Source organism: Triticum dicoccoides, chromosome 4B (genome assembly GCF_002162155.2).
Source record: "Triticum dicoccoides isolate Atlit2015 ecotype Zavitan chromosome 4B, WEW_v2.0, whole genome shotgun sequence".
Classification (NCBI taxonomy): domain Eukaryota; kingdom Viridiplantae; phylum Streptophyta; class Magnoliopsida; order Poales; family Poaceae; genus Triticum; species Triticum dicoccoides.
The window spans coordinates 541,786,322-541,797,155 of record NC_041387.1 but is presented as its reverse complement, the minus strand read 5'-3'; the positions used below and the strand labels follow the sequence as shown (position 1 = coordinate 541,797,155).

The 10,834-nt window shown below is 42.9% G+C and overlaps 1 protein-coding gene and 1 long non-coding RNA gene across 2 annotated transcripts; one reads left to right on the top strand and one right to left on the bottom strand.

The window, feature by feature from the left end:
- The first annotated feature begins 1,830 nt into the window (after positions 1-1,830).
- On the top strand, positions 1,831-2,526 carry LOC119293851. Its single transcript, XR_005143236.1, has 3 exons — positions 1,831-1,917; positions 2,144-2,228; positions 2,490-2,526. It is a non-coding gene; the product is annotated as an uncharacterized LOC119293851 (long non-coding RNA).
- Positions 2,527-6,266: 3,740 nt separating this feature from the next.
- On the bottom strand, positions 6,267-7,810 carry LOC119293850 (F-box protein PP2-B10-like). The gene is made up of 3 exons (XM_037572195.1): positions 7,524-7,810; positions 7,324-7,442; positions 6,267-6,825 (listed from the first exon to the last, which is right to left on the bottom strand). Exons 1-3 carry the CDS (start codon positions 7,794-7,796, stop codon positions 6,423-6,425), a joined length of 795 nt encoding a protein of 264 aa, XP_037428092.1. The 5' UTR covers positions 7,797-7,810; the 3' UTR covers positions 6,267-6,422.
- Positions 7,811-10,834: the final 3,024 nt, after the last annotated feature.

The window sequence follows — 10,834 nt, the reverse complement described above, 5'->3', positions numbered from 1 at the left end:
GGCGACCGGGAGGGGAGGGGGGGGGGGACTTTTTTCTTGGTTCCTTCTTCAGAACGGACTTTTTTCGTGCAATGCCTGTGTCTGTTCTACGCTCTTCAGTCTGCCATCCGGATAGTTTCCATTTGTTTCCTCTGCAAATTCAGTTAGAACCAGTGAAGCAGTGCCGGCTTGCCAATCTTTTATCAGATAGCAACGAGATGGCGAGTGTCATATCTGTGTGTAGGAAAAGTAGTACTGCATCCTGCACTGCAGGTAGGTCGTCGTGCCTCTGTTGTTTCGAAATGCGAAGGATCCACGTGATTGGAAGAGAATGGACCGTCAATCCTTGCTTACAGGATTTGGAGGCTGCCATTTAAATAAATACGAGGGCATGTCTCAAATTTTTCCAGTGTTTCGGAGAGTTCGGAAACATTTTGTTTGGTCCCCATTTTTATCGCAAGTGAAACACGTCGTTCTATTAGATTTTTTTATCAACTTACATCACAAGTGGATTTCAGTTACTCTTCGAATGTTACAGGCAAATCATTTCTATACATGCAAAAGTTGATATGCAGTATGTTTATATATGCAACCGGCAAAAAGTATATCCATGGCCCGTGGCAGTGCACTGGCGTTCGTGGTTAAAAAGCAAGAAGTAGATCTTAGTATCTTTTATTTTAAAGTTTAACCTTTTTTCATTTTTGAACTTCGTGGTTACACATGAATCACTAACTCATTCAAAGATTGTGATTGTGAAATCGGTCAAATTATCCACATTTTGTTACTGCCATGTACATTGTCAACCCTAAAATGCAGAACACACTTTGATCAGGTTTCTGTGTTGGCCAAACCATAATAGTACATGGATCGGATCTCTCAATTAAGTACAACAGAGAGAGGGTAATATTCCTCTCTTCATCATCTGTTTCTTCTTTAAGATGAAACAAGCAAAACTGATGCGCCGGTCCGCATCTACTACCACTATAAAAGAAAGAGAGGGGCAGATCCAAACAATCGGGCCCATCCATCATCAAGATCTAATGGCCCTTAATCCTTCGGTGTTTAACGCTGTCAACCACGCACGCATTAAGCCACTGACAATCCATCGATCGCTAACCCTGCCCTGCCGTTCGGGAAAAAACCGCACACCCGCACGATTCCCCGACACGACCTCTCGCCCACGTAGCCTCCCGCACACCCGCACACCGGTATCAATCGCTAATCCATCGATCCTCCTCACGAGCCGTTCGTCCCGCACCATCCCGTCCGTCATCGCGCCCTTCGCCGCGCGAGCCGCCCCCCGCGGCGATAGCCGCGGGAGCTGCCGCCGGAGCCGCCCGTCGCGCCCTCCACCGCGGGTCACCGCGGGAGCCGCCGCTGGCGCTGCCAGTCGCGCCCTCCGACGCCCGAGCTGTCACCGGAGCCGCACGTCGCGCCTTCCGCCGCAGGTCGCCCGCCGGAGCCGCCGCGCCTTAGCCGCGGGAGACCCCTTCCCCGCGGGGGAGCCGCCGCGTGAGCCGCCCGAGCCGCTCAGCTTGGAGTCCTCAACCGCCGCCGCGCACGCAGGTGAGAGCAGCGCGACCCTAGAGGTTCCTATTGGGTTGGGTACCGTACTGATGGTTGATGCGTCCAGCGGGTTGGGGATTGGGCTACAGGTGCCGCGACGGAGGGGGAGTACGATGAGGTTCTGGGGCAGCTCTCCTCTCTCACGCAGAAGGTGCGGACACACACCGACAACCCAGGCAACCAGTGGGACCTCATGGACCGCTACCTCCAGGTTCGTCCCCTCCTCCTCATGCTCCGCCTGAATCGCGATGGGGAATGTGTTGTCTGATGCGGGTGGATTTGGTTAGATTCTCGAGCTGGAGGAGGCCATCGCGTGGATGATGGTCATCCATGTCACCGGGACCAAAGGGAAGGTGAATCACGAGATAACATGTAATAACTCTCTCCAATTACAATACCAGATGTTGTGACGCTTTCATTTCTACTATACTATTTGTCAGTAATGGGGCATTCTAATTTGGTTCTGACATCTAAGCAACTATTGTGCAACAATGAAGTTTAACCAAATCAATAGTTTAGTGCTATTTGGCACTGACATGCAGTGTAACCAGTTACAGAGTTCCCCAATCTCTTCTTAGACTGATTTGCCACTGTGCAGTTGGTGCCAAGGATTCGGGAAGGTGAACTAATACCAAGAACCATGTCGCCGGATGATTCCGGAAGAGATGGTCCTGATAGTCGAGGTATTCGAGACTTCCATGTTAACTGCGCTTGGTTATTACATAACCTCCACCATATGCAATTGATTATTACATAACCATCACCATGTTGTTAACTATGCTTGGTTCAAACATTCAGATTTCAGTTAAGTATTTTCTCTCTGGAAAGCATGCAAAATAAATATATCAATTTTGTTATTTGGACCTTTAATGGCCTTCCTTTATATCCATGCATTTTCTCTTCCGTTCAGTTGTAATTATTTTACCATTTTCTTCTTGAAACAGATAAACGGTGCATTGGGTGAACTTGTTACTACAGGATTTTCACATTCATTCTATCCCATTACTCATTTGCTTCGTAAGTTCCTACCATATGGTTTATGTTGATTTATTCTATTCTACTCATAATCATAATTTGCTCGCCGCTGTCGCCGCCACTTTGAGGCCTTAGCCACCAAGCGGCATCCTTTCTCGTGAGGCTTAATTTAGGACATGCTTCTCTGAATTTCTATGAGATTAATTCAGTATATGCTTCTTTGAATGTTATCCTGCCAATCGGTAGTTGTTTGATGATAAGCTTGTCGATTTCCAGTTACATTATATTAGTCAAGTTTGAAGGTTCTGAAGTATGAACTTTGAACTACTATGTGTGTCCACTCCATAAAGAAGAAATGGTACTTTATTTTATTTTTTTAAATAAATGACAATTATATTTCCAAATGTTTACATCATTGCTGTAGGGCTGGACAGCTCTGAACCCCATATTTCAGGGTCACTATGGTTGGTGATAAACGATTTTACGAGCATCAAAGTTTGTCCTACAATATATCTATATGGTATCCAGCTTAGCAAATTTTCATATTTTTGATAAAATGGAATTCCTTTTACTCGCAAAAAAAAGGAATTGACCTTCAATTAGTGTTTAGAGAATTCACTAAAAGTTGTTATAGGATTTATAATCGACTTAAATGAGATTTTCCATTTTATGCTCTTCAATTCACATTTCATATATATGGAGCCGCTCGCCGCTGGAGCCGGAGCCGCCCGCCCCGCAACGCCGCCACGGGGTTGAGATCGTATGGTGATGTACTGGTGGCCCTGGAGACATACAAGATCGATGAGGTAACATATCGTTCAAGTTTCACTACGACAATTTGATTGATCTAGGCTATGACTGTGTTCAAAGGTCGTGAATCTGGTAATGTCGTATGCATGCATGTGTGTTAACTGTTTTTGTTGGGTATCTTCAGAGATGCTCAGAACATCCATACATGTGTACGATGACTATGCCACAGAGGACGATGAGCATGAGGAGAAGCTGAAGAAGGAAACGTTTGTGTTGTTCTTCTTAGCTACTTGCATGAGCTCTCACCTTTTTGATTCGTAGAATGATGAACTGACCACGATGATCTCACGCTGCTTTGATTTGTAGATTGCCGACTTCCCCACATATTATGGTTCGTAGGTTGCTGAATCACCCTTTTTGTTGCTTGCGCCTTAATTCGGTAATCCATCTACTAGCCTTTTGTTGAACAACACAAGTGAAATGTATGCAAGTACACAATTTATTTTAGGTTCGAAAGGCACTTAAGAGTTAAGACACTAGCTATAAACCTACCAACAAGGGGAATGTCTATGTGTCTGTGTGCAGTGTCCTTCTAATTGGTGGGGGTTATAAAGTGTGGTTGTGGGCACTTAATTAAGCATAATCCTGTTGTGGCAGAGGAGGAACCGGGTTTACCTCCAATGAAGAGAAGCATTTTTAGCTAATTTTGCCTCTTTATCGAGTGGGTTATTGTATTGGGAGCTGCCAGTGCTTATTGTGGTGTCATATACCAAAATTTCTTTTTAGTTCATCAGTTCAGTCCAATCTTGCAGAACAAAAACAAATAAAGTGCATAGAAATATTGCATTTGATAGAATTTATATGATGTTTCAAGGAACCGCGTGCTGCACTCTATGTTGCCATGTTGAATGGAAGCAACAACGACACCGAGGAAACATGAGTTTATCGTTCAAAAGAGGTCTCTGAAATTTTAGAGGGTTGTGGTATATGAATCATTGCTGGATGAGGAAAGGAGTGGCGGAGGGTCTGCAGGTGTGTATTGTAGAACTTTAGTGATGTAGGCGTTGATTTCATTTGCAAGATTCTGTATTGCTCTTTACCCATCTGCTCCTGGAATTGTGTACTAATTATGATTTGTTGAAGTTTCATGCAGCATTGTACGATGGATTTATATGGCTGCCTGACTAGGTGAAAGAGCTATATATTTTAGCATTTCTAATTCAGATAATCTATTTCTTATGGACCTATGAAACCTTAATGTTAATTCACAAAGGTCGGTCTTGCAAGAAAAACAAAAGGCAGCATAGCTGTGAGAAGATAACGTATATCTTGTTTACTTTGTTGTAATTTGTGTGCTAACTTGGTCAGAGTTTTCCTATTTTGTAGTTTATGAAAAAAATGTCATGTTGTAGAAGATTTGCAAAATGTTCATCAAATTTTGGTTTATATTTCTGCCTAATATAAGAGCTCTATTTTCCCTGTTCATCCAACACTACCCTTTTGATTGCAGTTCTTTCCTACACATACAGCTGAAACTTACAATTTGAACCCTTGGCGGATGCAAGAGATTAAGGATTAAACTCATGGCGTCTAAAAAATTAGCTTGGGCTGTAAAAGGATCTAAAAAACAGACTCTGAATGTCCCGTCAAAAGTGACTGACTCTGATAAACATTGATAATGGTATTTTGATCTAAAAAGTGGGCAACCGATTTCCTAATTAACTAACTCTGAACGTCCCATAAAAAATAACTCCAAACGTCCAACTTATATTATGTTGGTGCTTAATACTAGGATGCTGGTGCCTGCATACGAGCTGATGTTCGGGAAGCCATCCCTCCATAGACTCTTTGAGGGCTACTTCAATCAAGCCGGGAGGGTGAACGCAAGGGGTCATTTTGAAGATGCTGCAAGATCCTCATGTTAATTTGATCACAACTATAGGAGACGTCCTGTGGGTGTCGTTTCTTCACACATAGAATATATTTTTTGGGCACTGACAACCATGTGCTCACATTCTTACATATTTATTATTTTTACAGGAAAATGTGACACCAACAACTAATGATGAACACATTCGTTCACGTATTTACATTGGCATTTTTTGTCACAGGGACAATTTTATTGCCATGCATGTTTTTGTTTATGAGACTGTTCAGGCATTTCCGAGCTACTGTAAAGATGAGTACTACAAACCCTTGCTGGTTCTCTCGGACTAGGCCTACCGCAAGCTTACCTCGACTGATTTCGGTGGCCCAAAGTGGCACTAGTTCGGAGACGACATCAACAAGCTCCTGGAGACTTAGTTGGTGGTGAGGCGCCTAGGCGATCTTGTGGATGGCTTTGAAATTCAATGGCATAGAAAGTGCAGAGGGAGAGGCGTGAGCAGTGGCGGTGTGCCTCCAGCATCTCTCTCACACATGAGCATTTGTGGCTAACAGATGGCATGCGAGAGGAGAAGCAGGCGTTTGTCTGTTTTGGGAATTACAAGGATGGCACAATATCCAGGGTATTGTTGGATGTTAATTTATTTCTATGAGTTTGATCAAAGTTTGACTTTTTTGAGCTGAAGTTTGACTTTCATAAACCTAATATAACATAGCAATACAAAGAAAGAAACTCAACGGTATTCGTCAAAGAGGCGAGCACCTGGAGCTTTCTTGGTTGGGACTGACCCTCCCCCGTGCTATAGTGAGAGGAGAGGCGAAAAGGAGGTTCCCCTCGATCCCTCGCTCCGCCGACGGCTGGATTGACGGTTCCCTCCCTCTCTGGCCGCTACTTCAGCGACAGGGGAGTGGGGGGACCTCAGATCTGTGCTTGAAGCATGTAGATAGTAGAGTAGTTGTCTCCGGCGGCGTTGGCCGTTTTTTATGTAGGTCATCTTATACTACCATCAACAACATAAGTATACGTGAGTATGAGACATGCACACAAGGTATATTTGATTGGGAGTGGATGAATCTTTGAAAAGAGCATTAGCGAAGACGTGTGTTGCACGTGCAAGCTTACTAGTCAATAGAAATAGAATGAAACCCATGGTAGCAGTTTAAAAACACACATTGCAAGTATGATGCCTAAGTTTCCCTTATATACTGGATTAAACCATGGATACGATCGGTTTAATCCCAGAAGCTCCTCCCTTAATTAGTCCGATTTAATTCTTATGCCTTATCTCGATTCCCTGCATGATGAGGCCGCCCTTCCCGTTCAACCGTTTCGTCTCCGCCAGGCCGAAGGAGACGTCGCCATCTTCACCCCCCTCACAGACAAACTCACCTAGCTCCAGCTCCATCCAACCATCATCCCTTTCACGAGGGAGCACTACATCCTCTGCATGGCTTCTTTGCGGGTTGGGTTGGAGGCAAACCTTGCGGGCAAGGTCGGTGCCTCCAATGCTCACCGATGCATCAGCAGGCCAATCCAGACCGTAGGACCCATCGTCCAACTTGTACACCACGTAAGCGGCATAAGCTGAGCCGTGGGACAGCATCTTGCTGTGTATCTTGCCGTGGATTTCCAACCAGCAAACGAACCTGAGTTGAGCACTCTCAGGGAACCTGGAGTCAAACGCAGGGTTAAGATTTGTAACCAAGACAAGAACGAAACATATCATACGTTGCAGAAAACCATCTAGCATCGCGCATTGCAAAATACTCCCTCCGTTCCTAAATACAAGCCTTTTTTAGAGATTCTAATTCAAACTACACACGGAGCAAAATGAGTGAATCTATGTTCTAAAATGCATCTATATATTTTCCTACGTAGTCTCATATTAAAATATCTAGAAGGTCTTATATTTACAAACGGAGGGAGTACTCAACAGGGCAAATTAAATTGCAAACTTTGCTGAACTCACTGCTAGTTTTTTCATGGCTACTGAATATTCTGGGTTTTGGCCCAGTACTATCTACTACCCTGCATCCTAGCACTTCCACTTGCAATTATAAGACTACAACGCAAGCACGTACGCAACAGCACTATCAAAATTAACGACTGCAACAGAAGCTAGCTCCAAGGGAACTGCAAGGAAAGACCAAAGGAGGATGGCACGAAACCTCGAGTCGGCGAGATGGATCCAGGACCAGTAGCGGGGCGTGTCGCGCCACGCGATGGACAGGTCTCTCGCCGGCACCATGTAGCACTTGGCGCCGCTCTCCCTGTCCAGCCACATGCTCTGCACCATGGCGCCACTTGAGTCGATTGGCTAGCGGTCAACCAAATTTGTTCCAGGGGTTAGTTGTATGTGTATACATACCAGTCCGCCTGGGAGGAGGACGGGGCTGCCGGAGAGACGGAGGAACAGGTCCTTCTTCCCGCGCGGCAGCAGCAGCAGCTCTCCGTCGGCCAGCGGCGGGAGGTCAGCGAGCGGAGGCAGGAAGCAGGCCCAGACGGCGTCGGAGTCGGCGGCGGCGCGGAACGCCGGGGAGACCGCCGCGGCGCGGCAGGCGTCGCGCGGCGACGTGCGGGAGAGCGCCGCCGAGAGGATCTCCTCCGGTAGGCGCGCGATCTCGCACTGGCCGGGCTCCATCGGCTCCTCCTCCTCCGCGGCCTTGGCTGTGTTCGATCTGGCGAAGAAACACTCGGGAGGAAATTGATTTGATTGATTAATTTAGGGCGAAGCAAGCTAAGCAAGTTGTACTTATTTTGAACAAGTGGAGCCCAGTCGCCTTGGTACAGACGACATCACACGTGGACGCAGACTCAGTTGACTGAATTTGAAGCTGAACCTACAAGTATGCGTGCTTGCTGAACTGTATACGGGTATTCGGCTACGTGTACTGTTGTACTCCCTCTGTTCAGAAATACTTGTCAAAAAAATGGATATATCTAGATGTATTTTAGTTTTAGATACATTCATTTTTTTTACATTTCTACGACAAGTATTTCAGAACGGAGGGAGTAGTACATGCCATCGCCAAGAAAACTTAGGGCATGTTTTTGGTTTGCAGTGTCACGTCTAATCTTAGTTGTGTCACAACATTATACCACGTGTTTGGCTCATTGGCATATTTATGTTTTGCCTTACTTTTCTACCTAAATGGCTCACATGTTATAGGCTTAATTTTTTGTCAAATCTTGCCAAACTTGTGGTGGTCATTTTGTTAGTCGTACTTTTTCTGACGGCCTAAGCTAATTATCACAAAGTTAGTTATGAGCCAAACAGGCTCTTACTGCACAGTTTGTCTTGGATGCATCCATGTACTATTTTGCCAATTGCCATGCAGCATTTACAAGGTTAACCCAGAGATCACATGCATGCACTAATCCATGTGCGTATTCTTTTTTCTTGCGCATCCTGCATTTGAGGAAAACCTTTCACATTCAAAAACTAATTGTATGGGTTAGTCACATAAGAGTGAAAAAGAAAGAAAAAAAATCGCCCCATGATTCTTTTTTATTTTCTTTAATACCAACAAGAGTATTAAACTTCCCTTCTTTGATACAAAATCGCGTCGAACAAGTTATACTAAAACTAAAGTTATACTAAAGTCGAGACACTTATTTTTAAGAGGGAAGGACTATGTATCTATATTTACTTTATCTGGTAACCAAGCATCAGAACTTTCATCTATGATCATCCGTATGCACCCACCTTGTCTTCCTAAAGTTGCACCACCATCTAAAGATAGCATACTAATTTTATAGTTGTGGTTATGCAATAAATCCGATGCACCCATGCCTTGAGAAAAAGAAATACATAAGAAGCTAGTGAGGGGAATTATTTTAATGTGTAAACGACAATCTATACCTACCAATAAAAGAAATAGGTATTTTTAGTTCGTCATGCTATTTTGTAGAAACCTCCCTGATGTTTCTAACATTAAACCCGCAGCACATATTAAATGTTTTTTTAAATACTCATATCTTCTAAACAGTAACTTCAAATTGAACATGTTATATGTGGATTTTAATTAAAAAAATATGTAAAATTTGAATATGATGTTATTTTACCTGTTAACAATTTCTAAAAAAAATACTATCTAGGCTGCAATTTTAATCAACAATGCATTATCCATCTTTTTTCATATCGCTACTGATTCAGACTGGGGATGAATACCTCAGCAAAATCAGGATTGGACATGAAATTAAAGATAAACTAGTAAGATGTCTGTGCTCCGCTACGGAATCAAGAAAGTTAGATGGACTTAAGTTATAGTCAAGCGCATGTACATGGCTACAAAATAATATAAAGTATCAATACATCCATCAAAGCGATGTTATTTGTTGGTAGGTACACATCAAGCACAATCAAAGATGGTTCCTTACAGAACCTAGAAATTTTCAAAGTGGATGGACATTAATTTATCTTGAGTCCTTGAGTAATTTATCTTCGGTCCTAATGACACACTCGTTTAATGCCAGGTATATACAACCCTTTCAAAAACATATACAAATATGCAGAACACAATCAAATGACGGAAGAAAAAGTAATGTACACATGTAATATTCTTTCCATTGGTTTACCCTGAATCACTAAATGAAAGAAAGCAGTGTATTTAACAATATACATTATTAAAGTCCATGAAATATCAAATAGGAATTAAACTACATGAGAAAATTGTTGAACAGAAGGCTAGCATCTCTATCCTCGTGGTTCAGTCAGTTAACCTGCATTGTAGAAAGATACAGTAGGTTTAGCGCATAAGAAGCAACATATTTCCATAGAAGCAACATATTTCCATAGAGTTACTTGCAGGTTACACCAAACTTAGCTGTGAACTTTTGTTATGCATTTGACATGGCAAGTTATTATTATTATTAAGCAGAAGAAGCTAAGACTCGTGAAATCCCTAACGTATTTCTCATAAGAACTAATCGTTCCTAATTACATTTGAACTTTTGTACCACATTTCAGAAACTTGTGATTCTTCCTGAAGAGATCAACCTGTTTGTTAAGTGAAAACAGTAATAAAAAGGACACTCAAAATTCGATATTCAGATATGGAACTCTGCAATTTTAGAGGAAATAAATTGGCAGCAAAAGCTTGAAAGACACGAATGCTATGATATACAATATGCAAATATAGATTTTGAACTACTGGAGCTCTAAGTATGATAGCCAAAGCATACAAGGACAACTTCTAGGCTTCTAATCAGCACTGTCAATTTATAGGATATACATAAAGGAGTAGAACCAGAATTTTATTCAACGAAATAACCGAATAGGGATGTTAACTATCAGACGTATCTATGCCAAGTAACATCTGACAAAAGGCCTGGCAACTGGTGAGGAAATTCTGGGAGGAACTGCATGGATTGTAGTCACAGGTAGCACACCATATATACCTCACATAGTTATTTTGCCATGCAATGGCACAATTGGATCTCATATTTAATAACCTCGTCCGTCGTGCCGATATGTCCTCCTTACTGCAGTATGTGTTCAACTGGTGAAATGCCAATGCAAGCTCAGTGGTGCTATTTTGTACATAATAATAAATTTTTGGAACAACGGTCAAGAAATGTGGACATGTCTATCTGAAAGTATAACCACATCTTGCAGCTAACAAGTAAAAATATGTACAACCAACATGATTTCACTGGATCAGCTAATATGCAAGTTAT